Genomic DNA, 21,086 nt, shown 5'->3' on the forward strand with positions numbered 1-21,086 from the left:
TTTGCGCAATTCTGCATCCATGGCTAAAAAGATTAAGCAATAATTCATTTTTAGGTGAGGGGAAAAAATGAATTAGTTCAAAATAAGCAACAGCTGTGACATGGGCATATGTACACGCACTAACATTTGGAAAAAATATGTAAATCTTGCTGCTATTGTTTAGCTCAGGGGTTTTTGTCTATTTTTTGTTTCTTTGTTTTTATTTTTGTGTTTTTGTTATACTTAATCACAAGGTAGTTTAAAATTTCTAAATGTATTCCTGAATATAGAAAATGTTTCCTGGGTTCTCCTGAGAGTGGGGTGCCCAGGCTAACCACAGGCACACACACATTCTTTCCATAGTACAGTACTTTAAAATTAATAGCACATGCAGAGGAAGAACTAAACCCTTTGACGTCACTCTTGAAATGAGGAAACATAAACAGAAAAGGCTCCACTCCAGTAAGCTGCCAGAGTTGAAGCCGATTGGTCTCTGCCTTCCCTTGCCTGTGGCAACTGACAGCACCTCCCAGCCTCGCAGGCCGGCTGCCTGCTCCCCCAGCCAGTCGGTGGGTCTGGGCACTGCAGCAGGCTCGGCTCTGTCCCAGCACTTGTCTGGGAGGAAAGTGGTGTACTCACCCAGAGAGAATCTCCCTTTCACCTTCCTTCTTTCTCGATCTCTCTGTGTGCTGTTTGTGTTTCTTTTCTTTCTTTCTTTTTTTTTTTACTTAATTATATTCCTAATCCTGGATGAAGTTGCTGGATTCTGCAGCACAAGTCTTCATGAACAAGCAGCACCGCTCAGAGATTTCACGGCATTCAAAGGTCACAGAACTGCCACTATGGTTAAATGTCTTGTTTAATGGTTGAGGTAGGTACAACAAATTTAAGCGGCAAGCTCATTTTTCTTGAGAGAACAGAATCCCAGAGAGCTGGCAGGAGTTTTATTTAAAGTGAACCTGTACATATGTATTTTCTGGTCTGTGATTGTTACTACAGCAATCAGCTTTTGAATTTCCTTCCTTTTTCTAGGCGAACTGACTAAACATTATCACTTACCCTGAATTAACTGTTTCATTCCAACCAGCCTGATGAGAGGCTCGGGCATTTTCACTGTACTTAGAGTCCCCACTGAGGAGGGCTGCTTTCTTTTCTTTTCAATTCTTTTCCTTCCTTTTCTTTTCTTTCCTTTTTTTATGAATGCAATATTTCTTTCCAATGTAAATGTTAGCATTGGGTCATTTTTTTGTTTTGGTGGGTCAGGATTGAAAAATATTGGTAAAGAGGTTGGTGGGGTTTGCGGAACAGGAAAAAAGCAAATCAGTGTTTCTCTTGAGTTTGTCATGTTGGTTGATAGCAGACTTCAAGATGAAGACATTAGTAGGAAGAGAGGAGGAAGCTGGTAATGAGACTGAAGGTAGAAAAATCTGTAGAATGTGTGTCAGAAAAATGAATTCCTGAGGAAAATGCACTTTACCACCTTGTTGCGTTTTTTTAAAAATGTTCTGGATGTAGAAGTCAATAGGAGAGATGCAGGCACTGAGTTATATGATCAATGATTTAAATCTTATTATTTAGACGAAAATAGAAACTTCTTTATTAGCACTGAAAAATTGCTAATTATCTTTTTTTTAATAATAGTTAAAATCAGAGTGAGATATTTAATTAGGGACTTAAGTGATTGAGCCTGGGGACTAAATTCATCATCTATAGATTCATGTGCTGTAGCCAGACTGACTATTAACACGTTCGAGTGAATCTTTGCACCAGAAGGCAGGCATATGCATTCATATACAGTGAGCACACTAAATGCTGCAGGAAGCAGGGCAATGAAACACAGGGCTAATGTTGTTCTCAATGGCATGTTATTATTAAGTGTTGAGGGGAACCCCTGCTAAAAAGCGTTCCTATCCAGAGTCAATTTTTGTAAAAGCAATTCAAGTGATAGATAGTTAACATGGATTTCCTTATTACCCTTCTCAAAGTTATACAGTAGAAAGTAAGACAGGATTATGTGAGACCATTACTCTGTTTCCAGAATTTCTCACTTGATTTTTTTAAAAAGGGTTTCTATTCTCAACATTGAGAAACAGAAATTTTAAAAACTGGGTCGTGTTAGCAGTGATATTAAGCAAGGTATGACATGCACAGTGCATTTCGAAGGGTTAGCAAGATTAACTGCATAAGACTGTAATGTACCAAATTAAGAACTGCAAAAATATTAGCTCTAAAGTGCAGAGGATGTGCTGTGAATGGACAATTGCTTTTCTGCAGCGCCTAGTGGGAAAACAAGGACCTTGTGTGTTGCAAAAGTCTAACTGCAGCTCCTCCATTTCCTCTGCTTTATCTTTTATTACTGGCTGGTGAAACAAAGGCGGGTGTCAGTAGTTAAGTCTTGATTGACATTTTCTCTAATAAAATCAAGTTGCTTTTTGTCTCAAGTAGACACCCAGAGTAACTAGTTGCAATTCCAAAGGCTGTATCCTCTTTACAAGGATTTTTACCTGACACTGTAAGCTGACCCATTTCAGAGTATACTGACTCAGTTGGACAACATGAGACAAAAATCAGTGGTGACTATAAGTCAGCAAATCAGTTGAGAAACTCTTTTTTGAATTAAATTGCTGAGGTCAGGGGTAGAAAATCCAAGCTTTATCAGGAACAGACATCAATTTAGGAGAAATAATTGCACCAGGTCCTTTTTTAAAAATATATCTTTATTCATTTCAGAGAGAGGAAGGGAGAAGGAGAGGGAGAGAAACATCAATGATGAGAGAGTCATTGATTGGCTGCCTCCTGCAAGCCCCCCCACCGGGGATCAAGCCCACAACCCAGGCATGTGCCCTGACCTGAAATCCAAACACGTTCTCCTGGATTATAGGTTGATGCTCAACTGCCGAGCCACGCTGGCCGGGCCACCAGGTCATCTTTTAATGCCTTATATGGTGTTCAGCACAAAGCTACCCATTGTTAGCTCTCAATAAATACCTAGTTGAAATGTTTGCTGAGAATTTACTACACTTTATATATTGTAAGTTATTGAAATGATTTTTCAAATATGGCATTTTCAACTGTCTGAAAAATTTTTTTGGTCTTAGTCCAGCCTAAAATATAATCTAGGAATCAATACATCAATGGTACAGAGGAGGGCATTCCCAATGTTCACTTGCTGTTATTTTCAGTCCAAATACATCTTACTCCAAATAGATGCAGAAGTACAATGACGAAGTTTTCTCAAAGTGAGAATGTACCATCTGAAAAAATGCTAATTAATTAATTTGATTTGTTCTTAGCCAGGCTCAATTCACAGGGGAAGCTACTTGTTGACTAGCAGAACATAGTGTTGGAAGAAATTTATTGTGATAAATTAATGCCAAGGAAGACTAAAAGGGCTTTATTACATTAAAGAGAACTGTCAAAATTAAGAATCAGAATAGATTTCAGAACTTCTAAATGTAAAAGCTAACAGGTATTTTAAGTGGTTCAACTCATGGTGACTTTTGGGGAGTAATTTATTGGGAGACCCTTAATGTATAAAAATTCTTCTCCAAAGAATCCACCACCCTATGGATTTAGTTCATGTATCCCAAAGAAGTCTACAGACAAGTAGGAATCCCTCTTCTAGGAGACACATTGGGCTCAAGAAGAAGGGATTTGGCTTTTGGAAATGTGGTGAGACCCTCTCTATTAGCACCTCCCCACAGTGGTATCCCCATTTCACCTGAGAATACATCTTGGGGAGTACTTCCATCACTCAATGGGAGCAGCCTTTGGGTCAGTACCAATGGCTTTTGCAAGCATCCTAGGTGGCTTTGTCAACATTCTGACTTTGATTCTTGAGATGTCCTGTACTTGGTAGATTAGCAGTTGTTGAAGTGGTTGATATGGAGATTTGGGAGAGAAAAGAGGAAAAGGAATGAGAAACCCAAACTGACTGACTGATTGTCTACTGTGTACCAGGCATTGTTAGAGATTTGAATATAGAGAGTGAAATGTCTCAAAATTCTATGTATTATCAAGCCATTTATACTTTCTCAAGAATCATGTAGGTATCTAAATGATTTAATGTATATTTAGGGAGTGACTGCATGGAGTGTGCTAAAAAGAACAGCAGACAGAGACAGGGGACAAGGTGGGCATTCTCATTCAGGCTCTAACTAGTTGGATGAATGAACCACTTGCTTACTTGACCTCAGTGTCATCATCTGTAAAATAAATTGGTTGTATTGGGTTATTTCCAACAATCCTTTTTAGATAAAACTTTTTATAATATTCTTACTCTTAACTTGGAGTTCTTTAAAAATTCCATGTATAAATAAATGTGAAAGCGTCAAACCTTTATTCAAAAAACATTTCTGCTTACTTTTGACATGTCAATGGTTGTGCCTCTTGAGATGAAATGAATAAAATAGAGAGGTGCACAATGATTCGCACCTTCAGGAAATCTATATTATGGTTGAACATATAAATAAATAGTGGAGTCTGTGCAGAGAAACGGAGGAACAAAAAAGAGTTTGGGAAGGAGGTGGTGACAAAGAGAAATGAAATAGAAGAGGTGGCTTTATACAAATTGAAATTCAAGAAAAATAACTTTTCTATCTATATAGATAGGTATTTATTTCTGTTAATGTGGTTTTAATATGATCAATTGAAGGCATTGTTATTCTTCTGAAATAATATATTTGTAATGGTGTCCTTAACAAATATAATGTTGAAGAGAGCGAAAGTTTTCTCGGTGGTTAAGATACTGTACAGGCCTGGCATGGTGAATTAAATCAGTGCATTGGTGTCATCTTCATCACCGCTTGAACTTGAAACCACTAGGGATTATAGAAGCAGTAGTCCTTCAAGAACTTTGACAGCAGCCCCAGATGCCAGCTGCCATTTGGTACAAGCCAGGAAGCTTCCCAAGCTGTGGTGGGCTTGATTGTTGATGCAATGTGGTGTTCTGGGAAATACCCTCAACGTCAGGAAACCTCACATAGTGGCTCAAAACTTCTAGATGACCTGTGTGAATTCAGGCAAATTTCTTAAACTTTGGAGCCCTCGGTTCCCTTATCTTTAATATAAATACTGTTCCAATGTTTCTAGGATGCCTTTCTCCTTTCCGATTTTTGTGCTTTACCCTGGCAAGATTAATGTTGACATAATAGCATTAATTTTTTTTTACTGCCACCTCTCCCATCCTTTATTTTCACTTTTCTTCGTAGCTTACCTTTATTCAGCCATCCAAATTTACATAATTTCACCTCCAAAATTTCTCTCCAGGCAGACTGTTGCTCCCCAGTGGAGGTCATCTGTTCTTGCCCTGTTACTCTTCTGTGAGGCTGATGTGCTTCTCCCTGGTGGTGGCACTTCCTTCAGACAGTAGAGGGGACATGCTCTGTGTTCATTGTTGCTGGGACTTGAATGTTACATGACAAGTGTCTTCTTCCTAAGTGCCAATCAGCGTTCTAGATTTTGTATATTATTTCATTTAATATCTCCTCAACTCTAATTCTGGTGTCTTTAGAGACTAACTTAAACCATGTTGATAAGTTAATTGGAGGAATCCTCAGAAGAAAAAATTTTGGTGCATTGGTTGTTCATTGAGTATCTGCTCTGAGACCTTGACCCCATGGTACAGAGTCCCTGCCTCATCCTACTGGTGGGATTTGATGCAATTCAGCTCCCTGAATCCAGGCACTGGTGGGATCCTATGTAGGCCAGAGCATTACCGCTGGGGTCTTCTCTGGGTGAGGCTTTATACGTAGCAGCTCAAGCATGGAAAATAGAGAACAGTGTTTGTAGTTTGGGGTAAACCTAAAAATAACATGACACAAAAACACAGAAATCAATTAAATCAATATGTAATTTTTAATATGCTAATGTATATATATCCCAGTATTTGAAAATTTAAATCCTTTCATGGATACTTTATACATTTGCTTGCGTATAGTATGGAAGTATGAAAATAATAGCCTCAGCCAATATACCAGTAAAGCAAGTTTATGTCATACATTTAACCTTCCTCCCTCCCTCCCTCCCTCCCTCCCTCCCTCCCTCCCTCCCTCCCTCCCTCCCTCCCTCCTTTCCCTCCTTTCCTTACTTCTTTCCTTACTTCTTTCTTTCTTGCATTTTTAAGGAGAAGATGAAAAAAATTAAGATGAGATTTTGATGGAGTTTCCTTTTGTGAAATTTGGAGTAATGTTTGTTTTAGTTTTTCCTTTCTAGTAGTTGATGAATTTGCATAATTTTTTATAAATATATCTTTATTGATTTCAGAAAGAGGGAGAGAGAGAGAGAAACATCAATGATGAAAGAGTCCTCATTGATCGGCTGCCTTCTGCAGGCCCCCGACTGGGGATCCCGGGCATGTGCCCTGACCCAGAATCAAACCGCAGTCTCCTGGATCAATGCTCAACCGCTGAGCCACGCCAGCTGGGCTGTGTAAATTTTTTATTGAAATCCCTGCTCAAATTGTATTCTTATTAATACCTTTTGTGCTTTACATTGTCATAATTAACATATATAAGAAATACATGAAATATCCTTTCTACATGATGAAAATCACCCTTACCTGGCACACAAAAATAGGATTCTGCTGGAAAAAAAAGAGTTTATACAGGAGATAAATATACTGAAGTGTGGGTGCTGGAGTCCACGGTTAGTCTGATGCAATGGGTATTTCCATGGGTTCAGGTATAGACACAAGGAGATTAACATATTCCTGAATGGGTCAAAATTTTATATCTAAAGATACCATTTGGTTAATGTTTTACATACTGTTTGACCTAGTACATTTTAGTCTAAGAAATATCAAATTATGTTTATTTTTGCACTGTTTTTAATATAAAAAATCAGAAACTACTTGAACCCAATAACAGGTGAATTGTTGAATACATTGTTTTAAATCCATACAATAAAATTCCATATAGTTATTTTAAAGAATGAGGTAGATCTACATGCACAAATCTGGAAAAGTAGGGGGGAAAAGTTACAATACATTTGTATAACTGCATACACACATTCACACACACTGAGAAAATTTCTGGAAATTCAAATAAGAAACTTAACTTTGTATGGTGAACTTTGAGTATGGGATGGGAGAAGACTTCCTTTACATGTACATACTTTAGAATTGTTCAACTTTTCTCCCCATGAAATTATTACATATACAATGGAGAAAATTACAGATATTTATTTATTATTGTGTGATATGTAAAGTTGAGGGAAAATATTAGAAAGTAAAAGAAGAAAGAGTTCTATATTGGTTTCAGATTGCTTCATTAGCATCTGCCTCCAATCCTGTGGAAACTCTCCCATGTGCCTCTGACACAGCTAGGCAGCACAGCTGGACCTGGACGAAGAGTCCTGGCAATGAGGAGATATCAGCCCATCCATCACTCCCGCTTGAGTAACTCTGGGCCAGTAATCACTCCGGCACCAGTTTCCTCATGTACAAAATCAGAGGCTCGGTCAAGCTTTCCTATGTGTCTAAGAAAACTTTGGGCCTGTTGCATGCCCAATTAGTTGAGATCATTCTGCATAAACTAAATGTACATATCTTATTGGTTTAAGCATTTGAACTAAATTTGCTGCTTAAGAATTGGTCAATTTGGTTAAATTTCTTATATCATTAATTATGCAAAATTTTAAATTACGCAAAAATAGTGTTCAGGGAAACCACACCTCATAGATGGACTTTCAGGGTTAAAATGTACTGCCCTAGCTGGTTTTGCTCAGTGGTTAGAGCATAGACCCTTGGACTGAAAGGTCTCTGGTTCGATTAGCTCGATCCCCAGCCACGGCCGGGGCTTGTGCAGGAGGCAACCAATGGATGCGTCTCTCTCACGTCCATGTTTCTCTTCCCCTCTCTCCCTTCCATCTCTCCAAAAACAATGGGGAAAATACTCTCGGGTGAAGATTAAAAGAAAAATGTTAAATATACTCTGCTATCAGTTATTCACAAAACAGCAGAACACACTATTTGTATTAAGATGTGTAGTTGTGTGGTAATACAAGCAACTAATGCTTCAGTTTGAATATGATTTATGCATTTCTTGGTTTTTCAGGAGGGAAAAGAAAAAGACTTTCATTTCCCCTTCTCATTATGCCACTTGCCAGCTGTGTCCAGTCAGATGAAAGAACTCAGTCATTCACAAAAGTGTAGATGCATTTTCATAAAAGGAGATGCTGCAGTAATACAGAGGTCTAAAGAATGCCTTGATTTAGAAAAGGTCATTACATTTATGAAAAAAGTGTTTTCCATGTGATTGAAATGTATTTTTTCCATGTCTTTGAGACTAGTATTCTTGTTTTTTCAATTAAATGAAAACTTTTCAATTTGGTTTTTAGTTTGATTTGGAAAATATAAGTATTAGTCATTTTAGTTATCAGGTGATTTTTATTTTCTATTTTTCTAGACCTTTATTATTGTGTTTGGAGTAAAGAATAACCTTTAAGTTAAAATAAAACAAAAGGATAAATATAAACCAGATAGGAATTTTGTGTTATAGCAGTTTTCAATGACCAGAACCAACATTCTAAACTTTTCTTTATAAATCTCTTTTAATTATTAAAAAATTATTAGTCATTTACAAACAGCGCAATGACTTATAAATAAAATAACTGAGAAATATTGTCCTCTTTTTAATTAATCAGGTGCCCATGTGTGTGCATTAGAGAGAAATTGAGGGCAAGGTCCTTCTTAGACTTGAAGACAAATGTATATAAAAGCTTTTTATGTGGCTATAAAAAATAAAAGCCAAATGTATATAAAAACCAAATGTATATAAAAGTTTTTTATGTGGTATTCACGTCAAAAATTAAAAACCAAAACAGAGAGTTTGAGAACATAGCCTATTTAAAATGTCTCCTTTAATGAAAATCTTTTAAAAATAAATCAAATGCATTATTGAATTAAATGACAATAATACTACATAATTTTTAATTCAGTTTATATATTTTATATGAAGGAAGAGAAGGGAAAACAGGAAGAAAAAATGAGGCTCAAACACTTTTCAAGGAGCACTGAACTTGTAGCCTAAAGCCCTGAATCCAAGTTCCAGATGCTAGTCTTACTAAGAGTAATACTTTCACCAATTGATTTTGCATTTTTGACTTTCAAGTCTCTGAGATGTATATTTAAAGTGAAGTAGCTTTCCTTTGTAAAATGTCTAGGGTTTACTTACTGCACAGACTGATTGGCTTTCGGGTGTAATTAATTACTTAGTGCCTAGCACAAATGTCTGGTCACTTCATTCTCAGAACAGTCCTGTTAGGAAAGGTTAAGTTATACCCATTTTAATGGCAAGGAAATTGAGATATATAGAAGTTACAGCTAATAAAATTATTATTCAACCTCGCCTTTCTTATGACATTTTTATTGTTTTTATGTTTACAATACATTATATTTAGAATTCATCTTTAATTACTCTAAACATGAGTTAGAAAAATACAATTTTAACTATTTATAGAAAATATTAAAATACCTGTTTCAAAATGTTAAAGCAACCTACTTGATATGTGTACTACACAGGAGGTTCTAATATATAGAGGAACAACATTATTTCATTTTAAATGCATTTACCGTGGATGAATCTGACACCTTAAACTTCAGTTTGGCTCTGAGAAGCAGTATAGTGTAAAGAGGAACAGTGTAGAATCATTCATTATGGTCCACTTATCAGCTCTATGATCCTGAGTAAGTTGCTTAATCTTTCTGGGCCTCACTCTACTTATTTATAAGAAGAAGGTGCTTATAATGTCTGCCTCATAAGATTTTGGGGAAGATCAAATGAGTTTTATTGTGAAGTGCTTAGAACTGTGTATAAAAGATAGTAAGCATCACATGTTTATCAACTATTTCCTTTCAAGTTATAAAAATTATTTCATAGAGTCAAAACTATTTTGTGTATAGTGCTATTGGGTGCTTTAAACATTTAAGAGAAATACAGTTTTTAATTTATTTTTGACATTCTGTATTAAACTATATCATACATACAGAAAAATACCCGGCATACAAATGTACAGAATGGTTAACTTATAATAAGGGAGCCTCTGTGTAGCCATTAGCCAAGCCAAAAAATAGAACATTATTACATTATTGCCATCTCTGAAATACCATCATATCTCCTCCATTCTTTATTTTTAATTTATCTTTATTGTTGAAAGTATTGCAGGTGTCCCCTTTTTCCCCCATTGACCCCCTCCACCCCGCACCAGTCCCCAGCTCCAGGCCTTCACCACACTATTGTCTGTGTTCATGGGTTATGCATATATGCATATAAGTTCTTTGGTTAATTTCTTCCAGCTCCCCCCCCCCCCCGCCCCCTTCTCTCTGAGATTTGTCAGTCTGTTCCATACTTCCATGTCTCTGGATCTGTTTTGTTGGTCAGTTTATTTTGTTTATTAGATTCCACATATAAGTGAGATCATGTGATACTTGTCTTTCTCTGACTGGTTTATTTCACTTAGCAAGATACTCTCCAGGTCCCTCCATGTTGTCTCAAAGGATAAGAGATCCTTGTTTTTTACAGCTGCATAGTATTCCATGGTGTGAATGTCCCACAGCTTTTTTATCCACTCATCTACTGATGGGCACTTGGGCTGTTTCCAGATCTTAGCTATTGTAAATTGTGCTGCTATGAACATAGGGGTGCATCTATTCTTTATGATTGTTATTTTGAGATTCTTAGGATATATTCCTAGAAGTGGGATCACTGGGTCAAATGGCAGTTCCGTATTTAATTTTTTGAGGAACCTCCATACTGTTTTCCATAGTGGTTGCACCAGTCTGCATTCCCCCCAGCAGTGTACTAGGGTGCCCTTTTTTCCACACCCTCGCCAGCACTTGTTGTTTGTTCATTTGTTGATGGTAGCCATTCTGACAGGTGTGAAGTGATACCTCATTGTCATTTTAATTTGCATCTCTCTGATGATTAATGATGTTGAGCATTTTTTCGTATGTCTCTTGGCCATTTGTATGTCCTCTTTGGAGAACTATCTGTTTAGGTCATTTGCCCATTTTTTAATTGGATTGTCTCCCTTTTGTTAAGTTGTATGAGTTCTTTATATATTTTGGAAATTAACCCCTTTATCAGATGCATTATTGGCAAATATGTTCTCCTATACAGTGGGATCCCTTTTCATTTTGATGCTGGTTTCTTTTGCTGTGCAGACGCTTTTTAGTTTGACGTAGTCCCATTTGTTTATTTTTTCCTTTGTTTCTCTTGCCCTAGGTGATGTATTGGTGAAAATTCTGCTATGTGAAATGTTAGATATTTTGCTGCCTATATTTTCTTCTAGAATTTTTGTGGTTTCATGTCTTACATTTAAGTCTTTTATCCATTTTGAGTTTATTCTTGTGTATGGTGTAAGTTGGTGGTCTAGTTTCATTTTTTTGCATGTACTTGTCTAATTTTCCCAGCACCATTTATTGAAGAGACTGTCTTTACTCCATTATATGCTCTTGTCTTCTTTGTCAAACACTAATTGAGTGTAATGGCGTGGGTCAATTTCTGGGCTCTCTGTTCTGTTCCCTTGATCTATATGCCTGTTCTGCCAGTTTCAAGCTGTTTTTGATCCCAATGGCTTCATAGTATAGTTTGATATCCAGCATTGTTATCCCTTCTACTTTGTTCTTCTTTCTCAAGACTGCTGTGGCTATTCAGGGTCTTTGTGGTTCAATACAAATTTTTGGAGTATTTGTTATAGATCTGTGAAGTATGCCATTGGTATTTTAATAGGGATTGCATTGAATCTATAGATTTCTTTGAGTAGTATGGACATTCTAATGATGTTAATTCTTCCAATCCATGAACACAGTATATTCTTCCATTTGTTTATATCTTCCTACCTTTTTTTTCAGTGTCTTATATTTTTCCAAGTACAGGTCTTTTACCTCCTTGATTAAGTTTATTCCAAGGTATATTATTATTTATTTTTTGCAATGGTAAATGGTATTTTTTTTAGTTTCTCTTTCTGAGAGCTTGTTATTGGTGTATAAAAATGCCATAGATTTCTGGATGTTAATTTTGTATCCTGCTACTTTGCTGAATTCATTTATTAAATCTAGTAGTTTTTTGGTGAAGTCTTTAGGGTTTTCTATGTACAATATCATGTCATTTGTGAATAATAAGTTTTACGTCCTTTCCAATTTGGATGCCTTTTATTTTTTCTTCTTGTCTGATCACTGTGGCTACTAGTTCTAGTACTATGTTGAATAAGAGTAGTGAAAGTGGACATCCCTGTCTTGTTCCTGATGTTAAGGAAAACACTTTTAGTTTTTGCCCATTGAGTATGATGTTAGCTGTAAGTTTGTCATATATGGCCTTTATTATGTTGATGTATCATCCCTCTATTCCCATTTTGCTGAGAGTTTTAATCAAAAATGGGTGCTGGTTTTTTTCCCCTGCATCTATTGATATAATCATATGATTTTTATCTTTCATTTTGTTTATGTAATGAAACATTTATTGATTTGCAAATACTGTACCAGCCTTGCATCCCTGGGATAAATTCCACGTGGTCATGGTGAATAATCTTTTTAATATATTGCTAATATTTTATTAAGGGTTTTGGCATCTATGTTCATCAGGGATATTGGCCTATAATTTTCTTTCTTTGTACTGTCCTTATCTGGTCTTGGAATAAGGATAATGCTGGCCTCATAAAATGAGCTTAGGAGTCTTCTCTCCTCTTGAATTTTTTGGAATAGCTTGAGGAGGGTAGTTGTTAGTTCTTCTTTGAATGTTTGGTAAAATTCGCCTGTGAAGTTTATTCAAGTTTTCTGATCATTTCTGATTGAGTTTTGAAAGATTGTATGTTTTTAGGAATTTGTCCATTTCACCCAGGCTATCCAATTTGTTAGCATATAGTTGTTCATAGTATTTTCTTGCAATCCTTTGTATTTCTGTGATGTCATTTGTTTCTTTGCCTCTTTCATTTCTGATTTTATTTATTTGGGTCCTCTCTCTTTGTTTCTTGATGAGTCTAGCTAAAGGTTTATCAATCTTATCTTTTCAAAGAACCAGCTCTTGATTTCATTGATCTTTTGTATTTTTTTTTTAAGTCTCTATGTCATTTATTTCCACTCTGGTCTTTATTATTTCCTTTCTTCTGCTCATTTGGGGCTTTGTTTGTTGTTCTTTTTCTAGTTCCTTTAAGTGTAAAGTTATATTGTTTATTTCAGATTTTTCTTGTGTCTTGAGGTATGCTTGTAATGCTATAAATTCCCCTCTTAGGACTGCTTTTACTATGTCCATATATTTTGGGTTGTTGTATTCATATTTTCATTTGTTTCAAGGTATCTTTTGATTTCTTCTTTGATCTCATTGTTAGCCCATTCATTGTTTAGTAACATGTTCTTTAGCCCCCATGTGTTTGTATGTTTTTCAGTTTTTTTCTTGTGACACCTGGTTACTTCTGATGGAACACTGGACATTGTACATAAAAAATATGGAAGGAATTTGAGGCCTAGTGTGATATTACCTTTCTGTAGAACAGATTTACATTTGTTCCTGCCAAGTTACCAGTGGTAATAATAATCATGAATGTCTTAGTCTCATTTTATCAACATAAAACATGAATATATATGATGTGCTTTAAACAGTGGCGAGTACATAATAAGTACTGTATAACTATCTATTTTTAAAAAATATATCTTTATTGATTTCAGAGAGAGGAAAGGAGAGTGAGAGAGAGATAGAAACATCAATGATGAGTCATTGATCAAGCCCACAACCCAGGCATGTGCCCTTACCGGGAATCAAACCCCAGTTGCCTGGATCCTAGGTCGACATTCAACCACTGAGCCACGCCCCACTGGGCTATTTTTTTTCTTTTGTTATTTTCTTTAAGGGATGTGGAAAGAGAAAAGGGGAAGAAAGTATTAAGAATAACATATATGGCATTTAAAAACTTCAGTATGCACCAAAAGTAAAATTCTCAATTTTTTTAGTTGTATTTACTTTTATATTGAAATAAACTTAAAAATGGGAAGTTGTACTCATCAAAATCATGTACTAAGTAGATAAAAATAAGTATGTGTTTCCCTTCCATATTTCACTATAGCCATTATAACTATTATGTAAAATTTTTAAAGTAATTACAGCCTATGACCCAGGAGATCCCAGTTCGATTCCCAGTCAGGGCACATGCCCGGGTTGTGGGCTCGATCCCCAGTCGGGGGCATGCAGGAGGCAGCAAATCAATAACTCTCTCTCATCATTGATGTTTCTATCTCTTCTCTCCCTCTCCCTTCTATTCTCTGAAGGCAATTTAAAAAAACATATTTTTAAAAAAATAGTGATTACAATGTCATCAGTAATTACTTATTTTATAATTATTATTTGCCAGTAGTACTTTGACAAACAATATCATTTTGGAGATTGCTAATATCCTAAAGAGATCTTGGGTCAAAGGACTACTTGTAATAAACAAATTTGCATTTTGCACTTCACATTTCCAAACAAGGATACCTACCAAAATGTATCATTTAATTCTTGATTTACAGCTTTGTTGTCTTATATAATAGCTAATATATATTAGTTACAATGAGCTATTAGCAACTTTCTTCATTATCCTCATTGCTTCATAATTTATAGTTTCATACAAACAAATCTAATGTCTCTGAATGAAAATGGTAGCCTCTGTGTACAGTTAACACTCAAAATTTTTTATTTTCAGTATAGTAGCTGTGTTCTGTGGAATAAGCAAATTAATTATTTAAATAGCTGCAAACAAAATACACTTATTCATAAGCTGAGCTATGCTATAGTCAAATTCTGGTCTAGTTAAGTAAAACCAGGTTTTTGGTGTTCTGTGTTTATCTATTGCCTCTGGCAATTGTTGGCTTTCCTTGGGTTTTTGTGTTTTTCTGATATTTTATCCAGATTTTTAAATCCTGGGGTAACTTTGGAGCAGAAGTGAACTTGAAGTTACAGTTAAGAAATGCAAAATATGCTGTCTTTAACCTATAGTCTAATCATAAATTACTTATGAGCAATTTACAAATAGCTTGAAAATACACTTTTAGAGGATAAATATTAAATACTTAAGAAAAATGTGTTTGATATATACTGCTCTATTGATTTTTTAAAACAAATGTATATTTTTAGTTTTCATATAATATGTGGCCTTTTTCTTTTCAAACTAGAAATTTAAAAATTAGAGTTTAAAAAGAATCAGTCTTCAGTAATGTTTAAATGTATTACTAAGTGTATGCTAAAACATATTAAATTAAAACATATTATTAAGTGTTAAGTTTTATGAATTGTTGCTATTTTCAATTGATAATATCATACCTTACAGATATTAAAAAATAAGGTTGGCTTAATATTTAAGCCAAAACACTAAGTTTTATGTGTTACTTCATGCATTTTTAAACTGAGAAGAAATTTTTAGCTTTAGCACATTATAGAGTAATAACAAATAGTTATTGCAAACTATTAAGTAACTAAACAGCAGTTATGCACAGATTTAATTGCCACTCCCTCATATTCTTACTAAAAGGTACATGAGTTTTATTTGTTCTGCTTTTAACACAACAAATATTTAGTGTTTACTCCTTAAAGAAATGTACAAATGAATCCATAAATGAATTATTGAGCTAATTTCATGGGTTGAATTTAAATTATAAAAATTTACAAATCTGGTAGTTTTGACCCACCTTTAATTTATTCATGACATCTAAAGTAAGCAGGATGACTTAAATTATTTTCTAACTGTGAAATGGGCCTAAAATTATGTCAGCTGTCTCCAGAGAAATTATGTCAGCTATCTCTATAGCCTGAGTTAGGGTTTCAGTCTAGGAGTTTTTCAGTGTGGCCAAGATGAGTTTCAGGTTCCACATTTCTCTGAGTCCTTGACCTTGTCCTGGGCCATTGTTCCATTGCTTGATGCCAGCATGGCAATACCAATCATTTACCCCTGGTCAAGCTAGCAGTGAAATATTTTTGTTTTCACTCCTTTTGGTGCCAATATTTTATCAAGAGAATGGTATGACAAGTCAATATGTGGAAACAATTTTAAAAGAATATTGTTGGTAGGCGCTCTTGTGGCACCAGAATTGTAATATGATGTGGCTTCTCTGACTTTCTCCATAGTGCCTGAGCAACATTACACCTGTGTTCAGTATGTAATCCAAGGGAATTCTTATACATGCTTAACTGAAATTGAATTTTAGGCCCAATAGTTTACATTTTCTCTTGTTTAGTTTAGCCTCAATACCTTAAATGTTCTGGCTAAATTTTTTTTTACTATAAAAGCCTCAGAAAAATAATCAGATGATTCTGCTTTTCCTGCCTTACAAGATTGTATACATATGTGTGTGTCCTCATACATAGATATAGGTGTAGATATGGATATAGATATACATACAGATATGGATATAGATATACATACAGATATAGATAAGTTGGTAGATATAAATATTAGGTCAAGCCATGTCACTGAAATGAGTATTTTTAGTCCAAAACAGTCAGATATCAGTAACTTCATATGGTTCAAGCATGTATATACATATATATGTACATGTGTGTATACAAATACACATATGGGAATACATAGGCAGATAATAAATCCCAAAGCTGCAGTGTCTTGGAAGGTAATGTGTTATTTATAAAATGTGCTGAGATCATCTCTGAAGCCTGTCGAATCCAGAGAGATAAATGCTACATACATCTGTCTTCACTCTGTGTGTGTGTGTGTGCGCGCGCACGTACACACGCACTTAGGACTCAGTTCAGTAGTATATTGTGTACATGTCAGTTGAATAAAATAAATTTGAGAACAGTTGGTGAATTCTGGATTCTTGACTTCTACCACTGCAGGTGTCACTGGTGCGGGGCAGATTGGGGAAGGATGAGTGGGGGAAGGGAAATGCAAGAAGGTAGGGTCCTGTTTAGAACACATTAAGTCTGGGAGGCAGTGTTCAGAACTGAACCTAGATTTATCAACGCGTGCTATTTAAAGCCTTGGCAGCAGATGAGATCACCTAGGAAGACAACATAAATAGGAAGAGGGTGGAAGACCAAACCTTCCACCAGCTTCCAGAGGCCGGGAGAGGAGGAAGAGCCAGGAAATGATTCAAAGCATATGCATCTGGTTTGTACATGGTGCTGGCTATGTTGCTGGTGTCTTGCCAGAGCTCATGCTTCAGAGGACTCCCTAGACATGAAAGCCTTTTTAGACATTCCTGGTGGTGAGGCGCTGAGGCTTCCGACTCATATCCTGACAACAGGAATTTTCCATTCATACTTGAAGAGTAGCACAAAGAAAGTATGGTATAAATATGCTGCTCAGTGTGTACTCTTAGATGTTTTTAGCACAATCATAATTATATATGGCCCTTAATGAGAGCTCAGTTGCTTTAAATTGTGCCATTATTATGTATTTCCCTTCACTTGAAAACATGGCCATCTTCAATTTACAGATACAATTGAGAAGACTTTTGATACAGAAGTCTAGAACTGGATGAGAATTGTTCCATAGACACTATATTATTTGTGATAGTTTGATTTCCAGTCAGCCCGAAAGCCTGCGTAACCCAGGATGTGAAATCCAAGAGCCAAGAATACATACACCCTAAGCAACATAAGGAATAGGATTTATGGAAATATTTGTTTCAACATCTTAAGATACCAGGAACATATTTTATTCTCTTACTTGAGCCTAGCAAAGCAAGGATGGAGAATTGCCTATTGGATAGGGTGGCCGGGGGGAGAGAAAGGCACTCCTGTGATCACGGTCACTTACATATAAAATAGCCAGTGATTGCAGAAAACATGGGTATGTGAATTGAGAAAAAGAATCCTGGAGAAAGACAGGAAACTAGAAATCTCGTCTTGGCTTTAACATTCACTGATGCTATGTGATCCCAACAAGGTCACTAACTGTTCTGTGGCTCAACTCCCATTTATTCTATATTGGCTATAATAACCCCTCTCAGTGTCATTTTAAGAAAAAGTTAATTATATACATACATATGTACACATATATGTTGATATATGTGTGTGTGTATATAAAATATGTGTTTATGTGTGGCAGTATGGATGGTGGAAAGATCTGAGTAACTGTTAACTACTGTTCATCATCAATTGTCTCATAGCCTCATGCCATCTCTTTGGTTTTTATTTTAATTAATGATCCTTAGGAAAATATGAATGGCTGGAATTTAATAATGTGGGGCAATAATAACAGAAATGAAACTTGAAAGAAAACAACTAATTCAAACAATTCAGAATAAGTTCTATTCATAATAACATTGTGATTATGTCACCTCATTAGCTCTTCATATTTTTCCTAACAGATGCTTCAGTGAGTTGTCAAAAAAATGATCTAATTCCAGCTTTTTTAAGGGCTTGAGTGCTTGTAGAGTACAATTGCCTTAAGTATGTAAATATAATCAGCAGCATTCTTATAACTTACCATCAGAAAGCAGTCTAGAATTTCATTACAAATTGTTATTTACTATTTTAGTGCTGCTCGGTAGGCTAAGCCAGGAAAAATTCCTGTTTAAGATCTTAAAATTTTATCAATGACTTCCCAACAATGGCATCGCTTAAATTTTTCTCATGTAGTATTGTCCACATCACACTAACACTGCTGTTGTCTCTTTAAGGATACTTCCGATTTCACTTAAGAAACTGCCAAACAAAAGTCATACAGAAAAAAATATTTATAGCATACAGTTGGTATAGCTTCTCTGATGAATGCAATTTGTCAAATGCAAGCATTCATAGAATATTAAAAATGGTTAGAAATTAGAGGTTTCCTTTTTGTTCTGTCTGATTAAAGCTCTTAGCTTCCAGATAACACAAGGAAGGAAATCCAACTTCGTGGATCCTTCCTACCTAACAAAGCAAATTCATTCTAGGTTTGAAGTGAGTCTGTTATATAAAGACTACCAAGAACTGTGTAAACACATTAATTAAAGTCTACTACAATAGATTCACCTGGAATTTCACTCTTCTGCCAGTTTCATCAAATTTTTAATTAGTTAATGCATAATAAATTGCAGTATACACATGAACTTTGGAATACATAACCTGACTTAACACTATACATATATATCCTATTATTGCACAAATGTGTTATATTTCTCATTTCTTCATATCCAAATCTTTCACTTAAATTCTGATTTTGAAAATCTTATCACCAGCAGACTACAATTATCTTGGACTTGGTGAGGATTTTCTCAGTTTATATTTTATTCTATAAGTAGAAAGGGTTATGTAACACAGCAATTTTTGTGTTTTAGTATTTTGTCTAATGCATTAGTGTTTTGATCATCTCATGTCAATTAATTTTCTATAATTACTCTTGTATTAATGACTTAATTTTACAAGCAAGAAAAGAAATTCACTCTGGTAACAGTCATGTACAGAATTACTTTCTAAAATGAAGGTATCTGATTATGGGAGATAGAGACAGAGCTGAGAGCAAAACGGATCTAGTGATCTATCAACAAGTGGCAACCATTGTTTAACTTCCTTCACTCTTCTCTACCACAGAGTTCTAAATTTCCGTTAGAAACAGACCTGAATTCCTAGACCATCCACAAACACAAAATGACATGATAGACAAAATATCTAAGAACTGGAGTAAAGATGTCTGCCGTACACCTTCAAGTTCCCTTTGTCTCCGGTTTTTTAGACTCGACATTTAAGTCCAAGAACATTTTCAGTTTTTTCATTGAAATAATACAGTTTCCTGTGAGTATTTTTACTATGGAGGATTTCCCCCCCAATTTTTTTAAAGGATTCTTTGATAATCTTTTAGTATAATTCTTGTATTTTCACTAATTCTAAAACAATAATAGAATTAACTGAATATATGAACTAGGCATATGAAATTTATTTTGGTGGACATTATTTTTGTCTTTGTTATGATTGCAAAAGTAACATAAATATATCTTTCATTATTAGAAAATATGAAAATGTAGAAATTGATACTCATTGTTAACACTCTGGTTTATATTCAAGGCATAGATATTTTTCTTTTATTAAAAAATTTACATTTTTAATTGCAAGTGTTTGAAATATACAGAAAATTAGAGAAAATGATATGACAGAATCTATGTACACATAGCCTAGATAACTGTAAAATCATTCATTCAACACATATTTGAAACCTGCTAAGCTAGACATTATTCTACGCACCTGCACATTCAGCAGTGAGCAAAATAGATAATGGAGTGGGAGACACAATAAATTTAATGCATGTATAAAAGATGATAGTGTGAATTGCTATACAGTAAAGGAGATCAGGGGAGGTGGTTAAAGAATATTGGGGGGCTGGATATGACATTTTGAACAGGGTGCTTGGGAGGCCTCAGTGAGCAGATGACATTTTAGAAAAGACTTGAAGGAGTTGAGAGGATCAACCATGCAGATACCTGGGGAAATAATGTCCAAGGCAGAGGGCACAGCAAGTGCAAATGCCCAGAGGTGGGAGTGTGCCTGATGGGTGGAGCCTCTCTTTTACCTTTTTTTACTGCCTCATTTATTTCTCTTCTTAATCCAATGGTTTTCTTTTTCCTACTTACTTTTGAATTACTTTAATGCTGAGTTTTAATTTTTTTCCTTTCTAATGTATGTATTTTAAACTATAAATTTCTCTCCAGGTACCATTTTAGCTGAATATTATAATCTTTGATACATGGTATATTCATTGTGGTTCATTTCCAAATATTTTGTAAATTCCATGATTTTTTTCTATTCAATAATTGGTTATTGAATGGTTATTTTCAATTTCTACGTGTGGGAGGTGAAAAGGAGATTTTTTTCTTTTATTATTGATTTCTAAATTTGATGCATTGTGTCCAAGGGGATGTTGCTTATGCTTTCTACTGGATGGATTTGGGTTTTTACATTTATTTTCTCTCCATTGGCTTGGAGATTAAATATTTCATTTTTTATGTTTTCAGTGATTATCCTTAAAATACTGGAGTTAAAATATAAATAAGCGTATGTGTACTTAATATCTCTATCACACCCCAGAATAATATACTTATTTAAATAAGATTAATCAGATTATGTCCACCCCGAACTATGTTGTTACTGTCTATATTTGAGCTCTACCTTATTTTTAAACCCTGAGCTGTTATCTTTTTAAATTTTTTA

The 21,086-nt window shown here is 35.1% G+C and overlaps 1 protein-coding gene across 1 annotated transcript in view; it reads left to right on the forward strand.

Annotated features, from left to right (window-relative positions):
* The first annotated feature begins 484 nt into the window (after positions 1-484).
* The window catches only part of PDE7B (phosphodiesterase 7B), a 248,756-nt gene continuing 228,154 nt past the window's right edge, over positions 485-21,086 (forward strand). The window contains exon 1 of the mRNA XM_087817773.1: positions 485-850. Within this exon, the coding sequence (XP_087673899.1) occupies positions 830-850 (21 nt within the window). The 5' untranslated portion in view covers positions 485-829. The remainder of the gene's footprint in view (positions 851-21,086) is intronic.

This window comes from Miniopterus natalensis, chromosome 5 (assembly GCF_054644295.1).
Source record: "Miniopterus natalensis isolate mMinNat1 chromosome 5, mMinNat1.hap1, whole genome shotgun sequence".
NCBI classification, from domain to species: Eukaryota; Metazoa; Chordata; class Mammalia; order Chiroptera; family Miniopteridae; genus Miniopterus; species Miniopterus natalensis.